The sequence below is a fragment of the Antechinus flavipes genome, chromosome 5 (genome assembly GCF_016432865.1).
Source record: "Antechinus flavipes isolate AdamAnt ecotype Samford, QLD, Australia chromosome 5, AdamAnt_v2, whole genome shotgun sequence".
Lineage (NCBI taxonomy): Eukaryota > Metazoa > Chordata > Mammalia > Dasyuromorphia > Dasyuridae > Antechinus > Antechinus flavipes.
Genome location: NC_067402.1, coordinates 134,624,541 through 134,646,864, shown reverse-complemented (window position 1 = coordinate 134,646,864; position 22,324 = coordinate 134,624,541). Strand labels below are relative to the sequence as shown.

The following is a 22,324-nucleotide window of genomic DNA, read 5'->3' as shown; positions in this document are numbered from 1 at the left end:
GAACGAAGAAAATGCACGAAATGCTAAGGTCAAAAATATTTTTAAAACCTAATTTGAGAAAAAGAAGAGGTAAAATAAAGGAACAGCCAAGTAGCTCGGGGTCAATAAGATGATGATAAAATAAGCCAGGAAAGTAGTATTCAAGTCTTACTTTACTTTTCTTGGCAAAAGAGAATGATCTTTTTAATGAGAAAAAAAGCAGAAAAGAGTTGGCTAATACCAAATTGATAGCCAATGAAATAGGTTCACTGTTTTAAAGCTAATAAAAGCCTTAGAGACGAGCTAGTCCAACTAACTCTTTTATAGTTCAGCAAACTCATGATCTGAAAGTAATTTGTCTACAATTATATAGGAAGTAAAGCCTAGATTCAAATCAAGGTCCTCTGACTCTAAATCCAAAGACCTTTCTAGTCACTATGACATAGCAAAATATATAGGGATATAATAAAACAGTATCAAGCTCTTGATGAATTTAAATCATGGGGCCCACATGAACTATAATTTAGGGTGCATATAGTAACTGGCAAAGTGACTGCTTGTCCTTGACAAATTTTAGTACTGGGTGACACATTTTCCTTATTTTTTCAGCTTTAATAATAAACATATTTTAAATAAAATAATTTGTCCTTTTTAATCTCACACTTTTTAAAGTAGAAGGCTGAGGTGTTCTAAGGTCTTGGGATGGGGGTTTTGGTTTTTTTTTTAACTTTTTTTTTTTTTTAAATAAAGTGAGATCAATGTATAAAGAAACATATTTCTCTATATCTAACATTTCTATAGAACACTAAACACGAGAAACTTTTGATCTCAGTTAGTGCTAGGTCCACCCTGGTTTCCCAAGGGAATAAGGAAGGAATTTGCCCTTTCCCTCTTTTTCCTCCTTCTTGGTTCCCCACTGCTATGCTCTCTGTCCACCTAGAAAAGGGTGGGTGAGAGCTGGGCATGCTCGGAGAGGATGCCACATTTTAGAAAGTTAGTTAAGATGTATTTAACTAAGTGCTCATTACAGACCATGTACTGGCAATACAGATACTTATAAGCAACAAAGGTTGAATGGCATATCTGAGGAAGAACAAGTAGATCAGTATAACTTAATCATGGGGAATATATTCATAGTTAGGAGCTATAACCTGAATGAAGAAACAACAGGGAGACCGAGGAGTTGTCAGACAAGAAGGATAATCAGTTGAAGTAGGATAATAAATGAAAGTCTTTTGAGAAGATGGTGATTGATGGGGGCTTAGTGTGAAGAAGAGGACCATTAAAGCAGAGAGTACCTAAAGGAGAGTGATCCAAGATGATCAATCATGAGATAATGCCACATATGAATTAAAAGAAAGAATTGGAGATATTTTAGCCTACGGAAAACTTCTTATGGATGAGAATAGTATCCAAGAGTTTGAAAGAAGATAACAAAGAAAATGATTCAGACATATTCTGGTTGGCCGCAGAAGGCAGGACAAGAAACAATGGGGTGGAAATTGCAAAGAGATAAGTTTACATCAAAACTTCATTTGGGTTGGACTACATAGTCCTCCCCCAACTCACATCTTTGTAACGCTGTAAAACTTTCTCTGATTACAAATGAATAACTTTATACCCTTCTCTAAGACTTTGTTAATACCTCTATTATGACATGTACCACATCCTTGCCTTGTGCATTTCTGCACAAATCTCCTCTTTTATTGAACTGTAGGTTCCTTGAGAGAAGACTAATTTAATTCACAGGAATTAATTAATATTTGAAATGAAAGAACAGCTGAAAAATTCAAATACACATAAAGCAAGGCTGATCCTCAGTTTCTAATCTGATTTTGCACTATTCTTTAGACTACAGTAGCAAACCTTTTAAAAGATTTTTAGATACTACAAAAGATAAAGAAATTATGCCTTAGAGAATCAACCAAAAAACTATTAAAAATAACCCACAACTTTAGCAAAGTTGCAGGCTACCAAATAAACCCACCTAAATCATCAGCATTTTTATACATCACTAACAAAACCCAGCAAAAGATACAAAGAGAAATTCCATTTAAAATAACTGTCGATAGGATAAAATATTTGGAAATCTATCTGCAAAGGGAAAGTTAGGAACTATATGAGCAAAACTACAAAACACTTTCCACCCAGAGTTAGATCTAAACAATTGGGAATATCAAGTGCTCGTGGATAGGTCAAGCAAATATAATAAAGATGACAATACTACCTCAACTAAACTACTTATTTAGTGCTATGCCAATAAAACTGCCAAGATACTATTTTATTGACCTAGAAATAATAACAACAAAATTGATCTGGAAGATGAAGAATTTCAAGGGAATTAATGAAAAAAAAAAAAATCAAATGAAGGTAGCCTAACTATACCAGATCCAAAACCATATTATAAAGCAGTGGTCTTCAAAACCATTTGGTATTGGCTAAGAGAGTAGTTGATCAATGGAATATGTTAGGTTCACAGGACAAAATAGTCAATGACTATAGCAATCCAGTGTTTGACTAGCCCAAAAACCCCAGCTTTTGGGATAAGAATTCACTATTAGACAAAAACTGCTGGGAAAACTGGCCTAGCATGGCAGAAACTAGGCACTGACCTACACATAGCACTGTATACTAAGGGAAGGTCAAAATGAGTTCATATCTAGACATAAAGAATATTATAAACAAATAAGAACATAGAACAGTTTACCTCTCAGATCTGTGGAGGAAGAAATTCGTGACCAAAGAAGAACTAGAGATCATTATTGATCACAAAATAGAAAATTTTGATTATATTAAGTTAAAAAGCTTTTGTACAAATAAAACTAAAGCAGACAAGATTAGAAGCAAGAAACTGGGAAAACATTTTTTCATTCAAAGGTTCTGATAAAGACAGCATTTCTAAAATAGAGAACTGACTCAACTTTATAAGAATTCAAGTCATTCTCCAGCTGATAAATGGTCAAAGGATATGAACAATTTTCAGATAAAGAAATTGAAACTACTTCTAGTCATATGAAAAGTTGTTCCAAATCACAATTGATCAGAGAAACGCAAAGTAAGACAACTTTGAAATACCACTACCCATTTCTCAGATTGGCTAAGATGACATGAAAAGATAATGACGAATATTGGAGGGGATGTGGGAAAACTGATACATTGTTGGTGGAACTGTGAATGGATCCAACCATTCTGGAGAGTGATCTGGAATTATGCATAAAAAGTTATCAAACTGTACATACCCTTTGATTCAGCAAGGACTCTACTGGACTTGTATCCCAAAGAGATCTTAAAGAAGGGAAAGGGACCAACATGTGCAAAAATGTTTGCGGTAGCTCTTTTTGTAGCGACAAGAAACTGAAAATTGAATGGATGTCCATCAATTGGAGAATGTTTGAATAAGTTATGGTATGTGAATGTAATGGAATATTATTGTTCTGTAAAAAATGACCAGCAGAATGGTTTCAGAGAGGCCTAGAGAGACTTACACAAACTGATACTAAATGACATGAGCAGAACCAGGAGATCATTATACACTGCATCAACAAGATTATATGATGATCAATTCTGATGCATGTGGCTTTCTTCAACAATGAGATGATTCAAACCAGTTCCAATTGTTCAGTGATGAAGAGAGTTATTTATACCCCAAGAGAAGACTTTGGGAGCTGAGTGTGGACCACAACATAGCATTCTCACTTTCTGTTGTTGTTTGCTTGCATTTTGTTTTCTTTCCCAGTTCTTCTTTTCCTTCTTAATCCAATTTTTCTCGTGCAGTAAGATAATGATATAAATATTGGATTTAACATATTATTTAACATGTACTGGATGACCTGCCATCTAGGGGAGGGGATAGGAGGAAGGAAGGGATAATTTGGAACAGAAGGTTTTGCAAAGGTCAATGTTGAAAAATTACCCATGCATGTTTTGTAAATAAAAAGCTTTAATAAATAAAGACACTCACATAAAAATATAGAAATATCAAATAAGTATTCAATATTCCACACATCAGAAAGAAAATTCAGGAAATTACAGATTTAGAGATAATAACAATGTTCTAGTCATCTGGGCTCCACAGATTCATTTTATAAATAAGGAGACACTTAAGCCCCAGAGGGGAAATTGCCTTTTATAGATATATATGATATAGATATTAAGTACCAAAAAGCAGGATTTAAAAATCAGTCCATATTATTAAACTCTTTCCATTGTGTCATTCTGACTCTTTAAACAAATGAGACATTAAATTATAAAAATTAAGTTCTGAAAGAGTCCAGAAGCCAGAAGTAATTGTAAGTTATGGTATTACAGAGAATAGGTCATGTTGTGATAGATCCTGGAAGATGACTACAACTCCAAGAAAAGGAGGGTAAGTAGGGGGAGATGACAATAGAAGCATTCTATAAAAAGAGAAAATAATATGAATATAATCAAGGAGGTAAAAATTCTATAGGGTTCTATAGAAGATACTAAGTAGATACATTATCTTGTTGGAACAAAGAATATGTGGAAGGAAGAGAAGGAAGAAAAGTTCAAGTGGCAGGTTAGGGACTGATTATGAATTTAAGTGTAGATCTGATTCTATATTAGTAAGAAGCTATTGAAGACTTTGGTGGAAGGGGGTTGTTTTTGTTTTTTAGCAAAAGACTAAATGGGGTCAAAATCTGTTTTAGAAGATTTATCTGGCAACTGGACAGAATGAAGAAGAGTGAAACTGAAAAAGAATACAGTTAAGATACTAAGAAAATTGTCGTTCTAGTTTATTTGAGTCGAGAAGGGCTTAGGCTAGGGTGCTGGCTATAAGAAATACTATAACAGCAACATTTGGTAATTGGATCTATCTTTTATGTAAATTAGAATTTTCATATGTAATTTTGTCTTTAAGCATGACTCAGCTATGTTGAATATTCAAAAATATAGCTAGTTACATAAAGTACATTTTAAAAATCCATTCACTAAAAATCTAGATATTTTAAATCACTGAATAAAGGGGAAATGTTTTTGGATTGCCTAATTTTTAATTTAACCTATTTAATCCTTTTATTACAATTTTCTTAACTGAGATCTAAAAACAATAGAATTTAAACATTATCAGCCTTCCTCATATTCTTTCTAAGCATTAGTAGGTTACATAATCTGGGACATCATATTTCAATTCTAACTTTAAATCTAAAAATATATATTTTTTTACAAAGTAGGTTTTTATATGATCCAGAATGGATAGTAAATAAGTAACATTTCTGATTCTCATTTTATACACACACACACACACGGGTCACTATGGCAATGGAATATGAATTTTAAACACTTAGAAAGTAATAATAATACATTCCCCGTGATGCCTTACACTGATAAATATTTCTTTTTTATTGGCTAAGGACAGATTAAATGCTCCTAATTCCCTATGTAGTTAGGGCACTATTTCTTACTTCTTATTCTACTAGTAGAATACATAAAAAGCCTTTATTAAAATGGAGACAAGCAAATGCAGAAGTCTTAGCAACTAAATGAAACTATCTCTGAAATATAGTGGAAAAGACTGAGCACGCAAGGAGCACCAGGAGGAAAGTAAGCTGTCTAAATGAGTTGAGTTCAAATCCAGAGTCAAGTCACTGTCATCTGTATAACTTAGAGCTTTTGGAGCCTTAAATTTTTTGGGTTTTGATTTTCTCAACTATCAAAATGAGAGTTGAGCTAAATAACCCTTCCCATTCCTTTGGGGTTCTAAAATTTTGATTCTATGACAATACATAACATTAAAATCTTATTCAGCCTTTGTGCTAATATGAATTATCAACAAATGGAAATTTGCTATATCACCAAAAGTAAAGATACTTATTATATTCAGATTAAATTGAGTTCATATAGATTTGGCTAGCTTTAATTTTACATTCTGAAAGTGAAATCAATATCTATTAAAGCATTAAGTGAATATAGAACTTCATAATTATTTGTGGAAAAAAATTATTTCATTGGTTTATCATGTATATATTTACAATGTCACCTTAAAACACAATTTAATAAAACAACAAAAAAAGACTTACTCAGTTATATATTCAGGATTTGTTAAGCTGAAGTTGGTTAAATGATCTTCAAACTTAGATGAATCATTAACACTTAAGGCTGGTGTATTCTTAGCAGCAAGTACAGCTCTTTTTTCATCTTTTTCAAGGGCTTTCCTCTTTCCACCATTTTGGAAATATTCTCTGCATACACTAAAGGTAAAATGGAAGTTATATATAACAGTATAAAAATACAAGAAAATATGGTAAAATTATAAACAATAATTAAACCAAAAGTTTGAGCATATTCTAAGTTCAAATTAGTTATAGAATATTCAAGAAAGAATGAAGGGTATTAACATAAAAGAGTGATGACAAAAATAAAAGAATTTATTATTTTGTATGAAAAAAAATACCTATATGTATGAGGCTCATACACTTTTCTGGATTTTCTTAAGCAGAAATTATATTCCTTGTGAGAAGATACAGCTTAATAAAATGTTAAATAATTTCTATTATTTAATCAAAGCAGAAAAATGTTTTAAATATGAATTTTAATGAAAACAGACCAAAGGAAAAACCTTTGGTATATCAAAAGGAAAACTAAAATAAAAATATAGTACCAATCTACCAATTGTAACCAAATAAGAATACCTCTTTGCTAATATAAATAGATACAACTAAAGTAAGGCATCATAAAGTATTTTAGAAAGACAAATAGTTAAATTTAGCCATTTCTATAATTTATATATTTCAACCTCAATCTGATTTTGTATCACACTAAAAATATTTCCAAATTTGTGATTTCAAAAAAAACAGTGACTTAGCCCATGAGGAACTACAAAAGAATGTTTTGATGAGTAGTTCTAGAAGAATGGGTCAGACATAAAAGAGAATCACAAAAAACATGTCAGAATTTGATTATTATTTTGAACAAAACACAGCATGACTTTATGAACACCTCATATTACAGATATGTAAGTACATAATAAAACATCCATATGATGGTCTCTTATATTCATAAACAGTCATACGTATATAATGAATGCAAAATATGATTCATAGTGTAAATTGTAAATATTAGACTTGCAGGTACTAAATAAATGGGACAAGAACAATTTTCTATAACTCAATATCACATATTATGGCAATAAATTGATTCTAAATTACTTTGATCTACTTCACTATCTAAAAATAGACAAAAGCATACAGAAATGAAAATTAGCCCCACTATAGTCCAATATGCTTGAGATTAGTCATCCAGCTAAATTAATGTGAAATTCATCTAAAACTACAGCACACATTATATTAAGGAGTTCCTGAAAATATATCAATAGAAGCAGACATCACTAAAAGGGAACAAGATTGGTCATGACAATCCAACCAAATTTTCTCTTTTGACATAAAAACTACAACTAGCAAACCAGGGAATGCTATAATTAGATGTTGAAACGAAGATTTCAGTAAAACATTTAATAGTAGCTCCTGCTATGCTAAAATATAAAATAGAATGAGATGAGCTGGATTATAAATCAAAGGTCCAATTTCACGGAGAAGATAGGCTGCATCCCACTCACCTTGCCATATAGATAATCATGGATTTTGTTTCCAATATAACTACATCTATTCTTTTATTCCTTAACATTTACTCCAATTCTACCAATCTATCAGTATTTCCTTCTCCACTCCATCCCCCATCCCCTCCTTGTGTACAAAGTACCTATCTTCCTTATTTCCATCCCCTTTGATTATGAACTAGATTTTGGTGCCAACTGACAATAAGTATTGTCTCCCCATTTTTTCTTTATGCTAAAATGAACCACATTGAATGAGTGAACATGTTATCTTCCCCTTCAAACTCAAACCTACCTTCCACCTTCCTACTTCCCTACTGTAAAATCATCACAACCCAACTAGTCAATCACATTCTCATGACTTCACTATCAACTTTGATGACAATTTCCCTCAACCATTTCCAAATCATATTTATCACCAAATCTTATGGTTTTTACCTCTACATCTCTCACATCTGTTCTCTTCTCTCTTTTCAAAGCCATAGTTCAAAAACTTATCATTTCTGCCAGTTTCTTAAAGGACAAGTCAAACCATGTCACTGCCCATGCAAAATTCTTAGGGGGTTAAACCTCTGTAATCACATCCTCTAATTTCTATTTTTGTGTTACAACACTTATCAAAAGCCAAATCAACAAGCATTTATTAAGTGCTTACTAAGAGTCATTGTGTTCATCACTGAGGACATTATATGGGCCCTACAAGAAATGAAGACATAATTAGCCTGTCCATTTCTTTAAAATGGAGATTTGAGGAAGAAGAAATCAATCAGAAGAAAGGATCACGGGGAGAGAGTAAACTTTCATGATGAGAATATGCAGGGGCAGAGTAAAAGGCTGCTATGGAATGTTGGGAAAGATCCAATCACTACAATCAGTAGTAAAAACCATATATGGACACAATTATTAGTAGAAACATATTCAAATCTGTCCTTAGACATTTACTGGCAGTATGATCCTGGGCAAGTCAACTAACTACTGTATGACTGTTTATACACACACACACACACAAAAAGGAGCTAATAAGAGCTCTCACCTCCAAGGGTAGTTATAGGAATCAAATGAATTACATGTTTAGCATAGTGACTGGCTCGTGTGTGTACACACACACGCCACATGCACACACATACATTTTTAAAGAGTATCAACAAAGTTTGAGGACTACTGGGCTACATGAAAATAGAGTTCTTAGAAAGAGGTAGAACTGACTCAAATTATAGGACCCACAAAGTCATTAACAGATCCATTTTAACTTGGAGAGAGGCTTTCAGTAGACTGCCCTAAAAGTCTATTCTTGTTCTTTTTGACTTTCTATTATTGATTTAGATGTTGCAAAATAGTAGGACATTAAGTAAGGAGAAATTGTTAACTAACTAGATGATAGGGTCACTACCTCCAAATTTTAATTGGCTATAAAGATGGCTTAAATTAAATAAAATGAAATTAAACAGTTATCATGTCAAATTCCATGTCTGAATTTCCAAAAAAAAAAAAAAAAAAAAAAAAAAAAAAATCAAAATCTTTAAAAATTGATTTTCCTTTTCTTACCCCAAAAGCTCATTCATAGCTCAGTCCCAAATCAATCCATTTCAAGGTAATAATTATTGTATGTCATCTGCACTGGAACTACCTTATTTGTAATAGTGCAAGCTAGAGATTAACTCCCCTTCTCCATTTCCATCAGTATCTTGGCTAGCAACACCTCAGTGTAAAACACAATTAGTACTCATTAAAAATGACAAGTGTTGTCTTGAGAGGTCATTTCTCTCTTTCTCTTCAAAGGAAGATAATTGCTTACTAGAGATGTTGCAGAAATATTCTTATTAAGCTATCGTTTGAATTAGGCATTGAGATTCCTTACAATTCTTAGATTCTATGAACTAAAATTTCACATTTAAACTATACCAATTTTTTGTTCATAATATTTTCCTGATAAGCTTATCTTTGTTCTATTCAATTTAAATTTGACTTGAACTAAGGGGAAATAATACACATTTTAAGATTTATAAACTATAAACTTCAAGTAGATAGACTAACTCCAATGACAATGGAGTACTCAAAACAAGAGTCCACATCTAATCTGTAAGAATTACTTGATGATGTATATAAGAACACAACTTTAATTTAATAATCTAGGTAATTAAACTAATAGAGAGCCAAACTCCATGTCAAATGTACAACATAGCATAGTATTATACTATACTATACTATTGTGGCATATATATATAGATAGATGTATACATACATACATACATACATATATATATATACACACTACTACAGTATTATACCTACATAAAAGTCAAAGCAAACCAAACACCAAACTAGTCTAGTGAAATCTTTTAAAGTCTTTTTAATTCTTTAAAAAGGCAAACATAATGAATCATTTTAATGACAATTCTCAGTCACTAGTTCCTCTACTAAATTAAGTTTTATGTCCATAATTTACATTAGTAAAAACTATGTTTAACATAACAATTAGTGGAAATTTTGTCTTAAATTTTAGGCCTACCAATGAGAGGAATTGCTATCAAAAATCATGTTTTCTAATTTTAATAAGTATAAAAGTATAATTAAGGAATGCAAAGTATCATGTCATTAATTCTAACACAACAATTTTTTGATACTGTCATTTTATGTCTTTTATAATGTTCAGAAACAAAACTTCAATAGAATGGGAAATAAGTTTTAATTTACAGACCAAAAAATTTATTTTCTGTATCCTCTTATGAGGGAAATTGCTATATTTGTTTAAAAAAAAAAAAACCCTCTTAGAAGAGAGGAAGAATTTACCTTACTCATCTTTTACATTGTCCTCAAATTTTAGTACACTGTTATAAACTATAAACATTTTAAAATGAGCTTCATATTCTAGAATTGGATCTTTATTGAGGTAGTGATAGAGAGAATAAGAGACTGAGTCTCCCTATTTTACATGTTAAAAATGCAACAGGAATTTTTTCACAGTCATGATTATCAATAGTAATCAGCATAGAAAGTTTAATTCATTCTGTTATTTCTGACCCTGGACCCATCCCTCCTTGTTAAGCCTGGAAGCCCTCAACTACCTCTATATATATGCTTCAGCTTCAAAGCAGTAGGGATTAAAGGTATTATCTAGTTGTTGTCTTTAAAAAAATTTTTTTTTTCCTGTTGTATATCTGAGATATGCTCTGAAATAGGGCTACATACAAGACTCTATAATACAATGAAACAATAATCTAATTAAAATATCAAAAATAGTAAATTAAAAAAATTCTCAAATTCTTCTAAATCAACATTTAAATAGTGCAATATCAAGACAATGTTGTTTACTAAAAACAGAAAGTCCCATAAAGGTTTAAAGGGAAGAACTAGAAAGTAGCTATTATTATGATCTTTTAATTTTATTTTACCCTTACAATGCTGTTTCAGAATATCATCAGGGTAATAAACAGAAGCTAGTGATAACAATGTTGAACATTATCTTCCTTTCCTAAGCAAATACCAGGATAGTCAGGTAGAACACTGCCATCAAGCTGTGTCGTAAACTAATTATATAACCCTGTTTTGCCTCAGATTCTCACCTGTAAAATGAACTGGAGAAAGAAATGACAAACCACTCCAATCTTTGCCAAGAAAACTCCAAATGAGTCAGACATGATTGAAACAAAGTAGGGGGAAAAAAGTAGTAAACAATTTTGTCTAATATAAGTTTTAAGTAACTGATTTCTATAACTTCTCTCTAAAATTGTTCTGAGTCTATTGATATATTTCATTGCAAACTAATGCTTTTTAAAGCAAACTAACCAAAAAAAAAATCTTAAAGGCAAAAATCACCTCTTCCATAAAATATTTATACATAACTTTTGGCAAACTTTTATTGCTTCAAAAAAGGAGGCTGAAGTTTGAGACTTGTACAAATCTAAGTTCAAATAAATACTCCTGTGAATATATGATTTAAAAAGCCAAAAATGACATTCTTAAGGACTGATAATTCTAGATTAGTGACAACTATACTACCATTATTTTTTGTTATATGAAAGAGCATATCTAAGTGCATTTCATTTATATTTAGTCTTAAAACTATTTTACATAAAAAAAAAAACTAGGATTGTTTTCTCTTCAAAATAAATATAGCTACATTTTCTTCTTCATCCTGTCTAATCAATTTGTTTAAGCTATCAATTATTTTACTTGCTAAAACTATTCACTCAAACCATAAACCAAAAAACAATCAAAGAACTTCATCTAGATAAGTGACTAAAGTGTCTAAATTTTAATACTCTTATGGAATAGATAAAACTTTGGTTTCTATAAATTCCTTTTCAAGTTCCCTCAGATACACAATCACACATTTTAAATGCTCAAATTTAAATATCAAAGTTTAAACTTCAGTACAATTTAAGTTAAAAAAAACCCCCAAAACTCAAGAACTAGAGATGTGATAAACAAGAGGAATGTTTTCTAATTTGTAAACAAAACTTCCTAAAAGGACTTCCAGAATGTTTATCTAAAATATGTTTAATAACTTGAGAATAGAGTGGTAGAAAGAACACTGAATTAAAAAACTAGGTTCATGCACAGCTTACCAATTAATTATGACCTTAAGTAATTCAGGTCAATGTAAATGAAATACTAACAGTAGATATAGGTAAGGCCCATGCTAGACCTTGGGGACAGAAAGAAGAAAATGAAACTCTGTGATACTGAAAAACCTTCCAATTTACTTAACCTTTATGAATCTTAAGCATCTTCATCTCAGAGAATACCTCAGAAAGAACATCTTTAGTTCTGATAAAGGTCTCATTATAAAATATATAGAGAACTGACTCAAATTTATATAAGGATTCAAACCATTCTCCAATTGATAAATGGTCAAAGGATATGAACAATTTTCAGATAAAGAAATTGAAACTATTTCTAATCATATGAAAAGGTGCTCCAAATCTCTATTAATCAGAGAAATGCAAATTAAGATAACTCTGAGATACTACTACATACCTCTTACATTGGCTAAGATAACAGGAAAAGGTAAAGATGAATGTTGGAGGAGATTGTGGGAAAACTGACAACTGTAAATATTGTTGGTGGAATTGTGAATGAATCCAACCATTCTGTTAAGCAATTTGGAACTATGCTCAAAAAGTTATCAAACTGTACATACCTTTTGATTCAGCAATGACTCTACTGGGTTTGTATCCCAAAGAGATCTTAAAGGAGAGAAAGGGTCTGACATGTACAAACATGTTTGTGGCAGCCCTTTTTGTAGTGGTAAGGAACTGGAAACTAAGTAGATGCCCCTCAGCTGGAGAATGGCTGAGTAAGTTATGGCATATGAATGTTATGGAATATTATTGTTCTGCAAAAAACGACCAGCAGGATATTTTCAGAAAGGCCTGGAGAGACTTACATGAAGCAAAATGAGCAGAACCAAGAGATCACTGTACACACACTAACAAGATTATATGATGATCAATTCTGATGAACCTGGCTCTTTCCAACAATGAAATGATTTAGACCAGTTCTAATTGTTTAGTGATGAAGAGAGCCATCTACACCCAGAGAGAGGACTGTGGGAACTGAGTGTGGTTCACAACACAGCATTTTCACTTTTTTTGTTGTTCCTTGCTTGCATTTTATTTTGCTTCTCAACTTTATTTCTGGTTTGATATGATTTTTCTTGTGAGGCAAGAAAATTGTATAAATATGTATGCATATACTGGATTTAACATATATTTCTACCATATTTAACATATATTGGACTACTTGCCATCTACGGGAGGAGAAAAATTGGAACACAAAACCTTGTTGAAGAATTGTCCATGCATTATGTTTTGAAAACTAAAAAGCTTTAATAAAAGGGGGAAGAGGGGAGACCATCTTTAAAGATCTGTTTCAGTTCAAAATCTTAAGTCTATGAAACAAAGCCAAGATCCTTTCCTAGTAAAATGAATTCTCCATAATAAATTATAATTGAATGAAACTATAATAGCAAAAGTTAGAACACTAGAAAAAAGGAAAACAATGTTTTATTTTAAATGTTAGTAGTAAATGTAACAAAATCTTTTTAAATAATTTAAGGAGAAAATAAATCTTAAAAGTTTAAGCCAATTACCTGCAACACCATTCAATTCGACCTTCTCCTTCACAAGTTTTTGCCCAATGATTATCTGCAAGATTTTTCATTGCAACAGCATATTCACAGAGTGTTTCTTCATCCTCACAATGCTCTCGCCAGATCTTATCAAAGTCTCCAACTAAAAAGAATAGAATTTTAACATATATTACATTTGTAATGGTTATATTATAAAGGCATTTTAAAGTGATTCTAATAAAAATATAACTGAAGGAATATATATTTTTATAAGCTACTTAGACAATTTTAATATTTTAAATAAAACTGTAAATCAAAGTCTTATTTAGATGTGTTTTATTTTTATATCACACTTATAGACTGGCCCCACTCCATGAGAGATCTAGTATAGCAAAGCAAACCAATTAAGTTAAAGAATATAGTGACATTCCCTTAAAATATATACATTACATATCCTACCTCCCCCACTGCTCGATTAAAATTTTTTAAAACAATTTTATTCTATTTTCTACCTCCCCTCGCTGAAAAAAAGATAAAATTCCTTGTAATAAAGATGTATATTCAAACAAAACATTAAATTCCCTCTTTGATTATATACAAATATAAATATGTATGAATGTGTGTGTGTGTGTGTATGCATGTATAACATATATATTTTATTCTGAACCCTAACTAAATCCATCAATTTGATTTCAGAAGGTGGACAATGTTTCCTCTGGAACCAAAGATGGAATACTGAGGTCTTACTCCTTTTGACAGTTGTATTTCTTTACAATGTTATTATGAAAATAGTTCTCAGCATTCTACCATTTTATTCTACTGGTTTACAAAATTCATCAGAATTGTCCTTTTTAATAATATTCTGTTTTTCTAATGGTTGTCTTCATTTCCCATCAGGCTTTGAGACTCTGGAGTCTTTACCATGCCTAAGAAACTTCCTCCGCTCTTTCATCTTGGAAGATCACTCCAGCTTTTAGCTATGGAACCACTGCCTGGAATTGGATAGTTCTATTTAATAATTCTATTTAAGGAGGTTGCCCAGGTCAGTCCTGTTTCTATTTCCCATCAATCTGTATGCTTTGTCTACCTGCATCGTTTCCTTACACACACCCTTCATTTCCCACTTCAATTTCTTTTAATATACCAGGTTTCCCCCAGTAGAAAATTTCTTGAGGCTAAGTAATGTCTTTCTGTTTATATCTGAAAATCACATATTTAGCACAGTGCCTAGGCAAATACTAAGTAACCGTGAAATAGCTTGGTTATGGTTCTACTTATTTTTTGGTCTTTGTATTACTATTATCACTATATAAATCAATCTTCTAAGTCTATTCACCTCACTTTTAATCAGTTCGTTTAAGTCTTCCTAGACTTCTCTGAAATCATCACTTTCATCATTTCTTACAGAATAATAATGTTCCATTGTGCATATACCATGTTTCTTTAGCCAACCCCTAAATAATGGATATCTCTTCAGTTTCTAATATTTTGAACCTATAAAAAAGATTGGCTTTCAATATTTTTGTTTATGCTTGTTAGAGTTTATTTTACTTGGAAGTAGCACCTTCCTTAATTTATTTTTTTTCTTATGCTCCCTCCTTCCCTTTCTGTCTTATATACAACTAAGCTCTCTGTGGAAAAAAAAAATTTAAAGTATCATATGCTTTTAAATTTAATCTGCAGTATTCACATTTTCTCTATCACTTTCTTAAGTCCAGATAATATGCAACAACAAAAATAAAAACTTGATTAAAAGAGATAAAACAGAGAAACTAAATTATACTGATAAGTAGCATGGATATATAAATTAAAAGGTCAGACAACATAAATATTTTCACTTTTTTTGCTGTTGCTGTTAGTTTTTTCTCTCTCTTTTTTTCTTTGTGATTTCTCTTGTGCAGCATGATACATGTGGAAATATGTTTAAAAGAACTGTACATGTACTATGAGAGAAGAGGGATAGAGGGAAAGGAGGAAAAAAATAAATCCACATGGTTTTGTAAGAGTGAAGGTGAAAACTATCATTGCATGTATTTTGAAAATAAAAATCTATTTTCAAAATAAAGGTGAAAAATATGAAGGAGGGGGAGGGAAACAGAAGATTAAAAAAAAAAAATCTACCAACAGTCAAAATTCGTGATAAATACAGGATATGATTTCATTCTGATTCATATATTTTAAAGATTATAGCTCAATTGGATGTAATTAATAAATAATCAAGTGAAAAGTCAGCTACAAATTCAAAAGCAAATATTCTCAAATTTAGGGGCCATTAAATTACCTAACTTTGGCATGAAATATCATTTAGAGAACTACATATTAAGATGACCTCTAAGACATGAACTTACAACCTACAAGAATGGCAAAAATATTCTAAAATAAAAAAATATAAAGTGTTCAGTGTTATAAGTAAACTGGCACTCCAATGTGATTAGTGCAAATAATTTGCAGAACAGTAGCTCAATATACAATAAAGTTAACAAAACTTAATTATTTTTTAGCCCACAAATTTCACTGTTAGGATTCTAACCTCCCCCCCCCAAAAAAAATATGGATTAAAAAAAGACCTGTTTATAAAAAAATCTTCATAGTTACTCTATTTGTAAAAAATACTGAATATATACTTTCTATAACATTTGGAGAAAGCTAAATAAATTCTGATACATAACATAATGGAATATTATGTTGCTATAAAATATTAAGAATCACAAGGAAATAAATAAAATCCTGTATGAAGTAAATAAAGAATAAAAATATAACCAGAACTATACACACTGATAGAAATGAAAGAAAAGATAACAGGCCCAAATTGCATGGCCTATGAACAACAGTCCTTGGTAACTGTTTCTGCTGTAGATATAATAAAATTAGGAATAAGGGGATAGGAATCCAAGGTCAGGATAGCCAGTTCAGGAGCTATGCTGGAAGAAGAATGTCCAAAGTGACTTTCTGGAACCCAGACGAGTAGTACTTGTCATTAGACACTGATGAGACCCATGCAATTCAGGAATTGATCTAAGTTTGAAGCAGTCTACTTTCCCACAGACCAAGGGGGTACAAAAGAAAGTTCTGAATGAAATGTCTGAATGTTTGTTCTTGTCATATAATTATGAGCATCATATATTATGTGATGTATATGTGTTTGTGTGTATATAATACTGATTATAAAAGAGGAGGGAAAAAAAGAAGGGAAGGGAGGGGAGAGACTTAAAAATGGCATAAATTCAGGAAGGGCTAGAAAAAAATACTTTTCTTTGTTTATCAGGTTTAGGACAGGTTTTTCCCCTTACAGTCAAGTCAAGAAGTATTCCCTAAATGCCTACTATGTGCCAGGTACTGTGCTAAGCACTGGGGATTTAAAAAAAAAAAAAAAAAAAAAAAAAGCAAAGATTCAGTCTCGGATCTGAAAAAGCTCACAACTTGTAAATACTGGGACACAACATGTAAATTCTGTACACATATGCTGTAAATATAATAAAAAGGATATAATGGGGGAGTACTAGAACTAAGAGGAATTCAGAAAGGCTTCCAATAGAAAGTGGGATTTTTCTTTGGGATGTAAATAAATTAAGTCAGGAGGCAGAGATGAGGAATGAAAATGAGTATACCAAGTATCTGGAATAAACAGTAAAAGTATCTAGAGCCAGTTTTGGTTTTGCTGACATTTTTCATTCTAAAATTAAATTTTAAAAGAGGAATCAAATTACTCATACTAATAAAATCAGATATATTTAGTTCCAGACATACTCCATTTTCAGAACAATATTTCTACGACTTCTCTTTCACATGTAATCAACTACCAGTTGATTATTTCTGCAACATCTCACATTTGTGTTCTTCTATCTACTCCCATTACTATCACCCAAATAGACTTTAGCTTCCTAAAAGGTCAAGTTTCTCCCCTCTCCCCACTTCATCATTAACCCTTTACTTTCTTCTAGCTACCCCCAATTCACTTTTCACTGCCAGAATAATCTGTATGCACTGACCTCTGCTATAAAAAAAAAACTTCAGTAGTTCATATTAAATGAATTTAAATTTCTTTGCCTGAAATTCAAGACTATCCTCGATCTAATATAATATTATTTTGAGCTTTATCCTAATTTTTCTTTCCATCACAGTATACTTCAAATTGGCAAAGCTTTTACAATTCACTTGAATTGTTATGTTATAGTTATTAATGCATGTCTTATATAGCTCCATTAAGCAAAGTTCATGATGGTAGAAACAGGATCTTACCTAATTTTTCATCTTCTCCAATGCATAACAAGGTGCTATGCGTACATTAGGCACTTAAAGCTTAGTGAAGTTAACGTTTAAGCAGCCATTCAGAAATCATAAAATTGATCTTAATTTTGGCTTAATATGTTTCATATGAGGAAACTTACCTGATTAGGAAGGTCAAAGACAAGTAGGTACTTTTATATTTAAGGAATTTTATAAAAGATTTATCTCCTGAATGTTATTAAGTATAATTTAAAATATAGTCTCAATCCAAATTTTAACATTTAATTTATCATAAATAATAATTGTAAGAGAATGAATGGCATGGTGAATAGTGAGAATAATCAGAAGGTATGAATTCAAGTCCTCTAACATACTGGTTGTGTGATCAGGGAAATCACTTAACCTCTAAGTGTTCTTGGTAACTCTCCAAAAGAGTATATTGCCAAAGGGGTTGACATGCATTGTTAAAAAATGTTTGTTTATTTGGAAATTCTCTAGGTTAATAAAGTAAGATTGTTCCTAGTCCAATAAGAAAATGAATTCTTTGTTTTAATAGTATATCCTTTTTCCAACTGGTTTTCAACATTCATTTGCTGAATTGATTGATTTTTCATTCATTTAATCTTAAGAGTTACAAATATTTTTCCTCCCTACCTACCAATCTTCCCCACCCCCACCAACACAGCAAACAATCTAACATAAGTTATACCTATACAATAATTTTTGGACATATTTCCAATTTGAATCATGTTGGGAAATAAAAATCAGAAAAGGGGAAAACCACAAAACAAAACAAAAAAAATAAAGACGGTTATGCTGCAATCCATATCCAGACTCCATATTCTTTCTCTGACTGCCAAGGCTACTGGAATTCTTTTGGATCACTGCATTGTTAAGACCTAAGTCTATCATAACTGACTATCATACCATCTTGTTATTACTGTGTATAGCTTAATATAGTTCTCCTGGTTCTGCTTGCTTCACTCAGCATCAGTTCATATAAGTCTTTCCAGGCTTCTCTGAAATTAGCCTGCTTATCATTTCTTACAGAATAATAATATTCCATTACATTCATATGTCATAACTTATTCAGACATTCCCCAGTTGATGGGCATCCGCTCAATTTTCAATTCTTTGTCACCACAAAAAGAAACACTATAAACATTTTTGCATAAGTGGGTCCTTAGCCTTTTATGATATTTGATACAGAACCAGTAGTGACACTGCTGGATCAAAGGTATGCACAGCTTTATTTATAGTTCTTTGAGCATAGTTCCAAAGTGCTCTCCAGAATACCTGGACCAGTTCACAAATGCACCCAACAACACAAAAACTATTTATTCTTTAGGACTATCTAATGGGATAAGCTTGTAAGGACATTTAAAATAAATAAATAATATACTGTCATGGGCCAGGTTAATGTTAGTTATGCTAAAATGTTCTTTTATATTTGTTCCAACTGGCTCTTTGTATTTTAGAATTGAAGATGCTGTTAAAAACAAAATATTAAGGTTTTTTCCCAACTTAGCAAGACATATTAAAAGGGAAAGCAGTTATGGAAAGATCTATAACTAAATAGTTAAAGCAAAATTTGTCAATATAGATGTGTTTCCTTTCCTTAGAAAATGGTTTTTGAGTAAATGGAAATCTTTCAAAGGGTAACACATTATGAATAAAACTATTTAAAAGAATCATTGAAAAAACAACAGCACTTTTAAGCATTTAACCTTCTTACCCTAAATGTTGTATTAAAACCAGTTTAGAAAATTGTTCTCCAAAGATTGAAACTTTTCTCTTAGAATAGCAATTCTCAACCTTTATGGTCTCAGATCCTCATTACACTCTAAGAATACTGAGGAATCTCTTTTTATACTTAGAAATTATGGATTCCAAAAAGCTTCTGTTTATGTAGGACATGGATGGACAGACAGACACACAAACGTGATTTTTACCACACTAAAAATTAAAATCCATGTTTTAAGCATTTATTAATTTAAAATAAGCCCATTAGGTAGTAATATAACTTTATTTTTATAAAAATAACTTTTTCAAAACAAAAAAAGAGAAGAGTGGAATTGTCTTACATATTTTGACAAATCTTTTTCATATCTGACATGACAGAAGATAGCTGAATTCTCTTATCTGCTTCTGCATCCAATCTTCAATTGATGTATTTGAAGAAAATCTAGCTTTCCAAAGACATGTTGTTGGGAAAAGAGGAGTATTTTAATAGGCAAATAATGTCTTAGTCTTATGAAAACACTTTTGAAGGGAAATATGATTTTAGAATCACAATTTTGAGAAATGCTGTCTTAAATTTTCCTTATCTCTCCACTTCCCACTCAAGACAAAGGACAGGCTGGATTAGGCAACACAAAATAAAACTCAAGAATAGTCAAATGATTTTCTCACGATTATCTATGAGAGCTGGTAGCAGAAACCAGCCAGAATCAACTATCACATAGTAAGATTTCATTTTTTAATTCATTATTGCGAATGAATAATTCGATAAATATTTAAGTTCATACTATGTACCTAGCACACATATAATGGAATTAATTAGTGGAGCTCAACCTTGTAGTAAGGAAAACCTTGCCCTCTGGCAGTTCTTGGCTTTGTGACCACAGGTAGACAAGTCACATAGGCATAGGGATACTCTCCAAAACTTACGGGAAGCAAATCAGGTAGCCCCCACAGATAGTTTTCTATCCGAGGATTCCAAAATAAATAAATAAATAAAGTTCCTAACTTTAAAAAATTTACATTCTATGGAAGGGAACAGATATACAGATAATACAAATTGGAGTGGAGGCAGGCGGAATTTAGAGAGATCAATATGGTACTTGAACAAGGAGGCAGCACTTGAGCCAATCCTTTATCAGGGATTCCCTTCTATGTTGTCTGGCAGACATAGTAAATGTTTTGGTGCACAGAATGAAGGCTCAGAAAGTATTGGAAACTGAATAGCCCAAATTCTAACTAGTGGCCAAAGATAAAATATAATGGTAACATGAATATCTACAAAATCTATAAAAGAGTTAGATGTTAAATTCTTGCCAAATGCAAATGTCTTTTCATAATCCTTGGTCTTCTAGTCTTCTCTTTGCAGCCTGTCATAATAATAAAAGCAAACCTGTATATATATGTAAGGAATAAGTGTCTGAAGCCAAATATGACTTCCAGACTTCAGAAAGGCCTCTGACCATTCTTTCAATGACTCATGCTTTCTTATACAAGCTGGTAAATATCTATCAAGAGTGACTGACAGGCAGCTAGGTGGCGCAGTAGATAGAGCACCAGCCTTGAAGTCAGAAGGACCTGAGTTCAAATGTGACGTCAGACACTAGCTGTGTGACTCTGGGCAAGTCACTTAACCCCAATTGCTTCAGCAAAAAAAAAAAAAAGTGATTGGCATCCTTTCTGAGAAGGCATCTACTCTCAGCATAGCCATTCTCTAGATGGACTTCCAAATCAGCCTACTGGAAGTTTTGACTTTTCACCTACAATCCCCCAACATACACCTTTTCTATTTAAATGCACAGCTATTTCAAATTCAGCAAGGAAAAAACTAAACATTTTTTCTCACTTAATTCTTCTCAAAAATAGTTTCTTTAACTACCCCATTTCTAATAGTATTAAAGTCATCATTCATTCCTCTACACCTCTGATTCTTTCCTGCTCTATCCAATGTATCATTCTTTTCTTCATTCTCTTACCACTGCCACCAATCTAGTGGAGATTTTTTCTTCTCACTTCCCAATATGGGTTTCTTAGTTGCTCTTCTTACCTCAATACAAATTCTACATATATATATATATATATATTATATATATATATATATATATATATATATATATATATATAAAATTAGTTTTTCACTTTATTCTATAACTACCATCTAAATATTTTAAGGTTTTTTTTTAAAATACAAAGTTCTTAAAGCAAAATTGTCAAAAACAAAATTCAATACAGTGAAGAGTTTAGTTTAAAAAAAAAAAAGGCTCAACTTGTTCAATGAGGCTTTTCAATATCTGAAAGTTATACATTATCATGTATTGAGGAGATCCAAGGATAATTATTAGGCATTACTGAGATTTCAGATTATTTATTTAGACTTCAAGAAACAATGGATGAATTCAAGGTAAAATAGACTGGAAACAGCAAAGAAACCAGTTTCAAGACAAGAACTGAGACATTTGAAAAGTAGAACAAGTAATCCTGGAAGTGACACCCTCCTCTAAGAATGATCTCTCCTGATTACCAAACCTTTAATAGGCTCCCACTTGCCTTCACAATTACTAGATGTAACTAAGCTGTGCTACTTCCCAAGAAATATATAATTTGGAGCTAACTATATTGCCTAAAAAGTGAAGCTATATACACAATCCTGGAAATTTAATTATGAATAAAGGTAACATTTGTTTAAAAAAAAAAAAAATCAAACACCATAACTACTATATATATATATACTA

General features: G+C 31.6%; 1 protein-coding gene across 1 annotated transcript in view; it reads right to left on the bottom strand.

Moving 5' to 3' along the window:
* The window catches only part of BMT2 (base methyltransferase of 25S rRNA 2 homolog), a 57,864-nt gene that overhangs the window by 30,943 nt on the left and 4,597 nt on the right, over positions 1–22,324 (bottom strand). Inside the window, exons 2-3 of the mRNA XM_051963519.1 lie at positions 13,647–13,788; positions 6,021–6,191 (exon numbers count right to left, since the gene is read on the bottom strand). Of these exons, the coding sequence (XP_051819479.1) occupies positions 6,021–6,191; positions 13,647–13,788 (313 nt within the window). The remainder of the gene's footprint in view (positions 1–6,020; positions 6,192–13,646; positions 13,789–22,324) is intronic.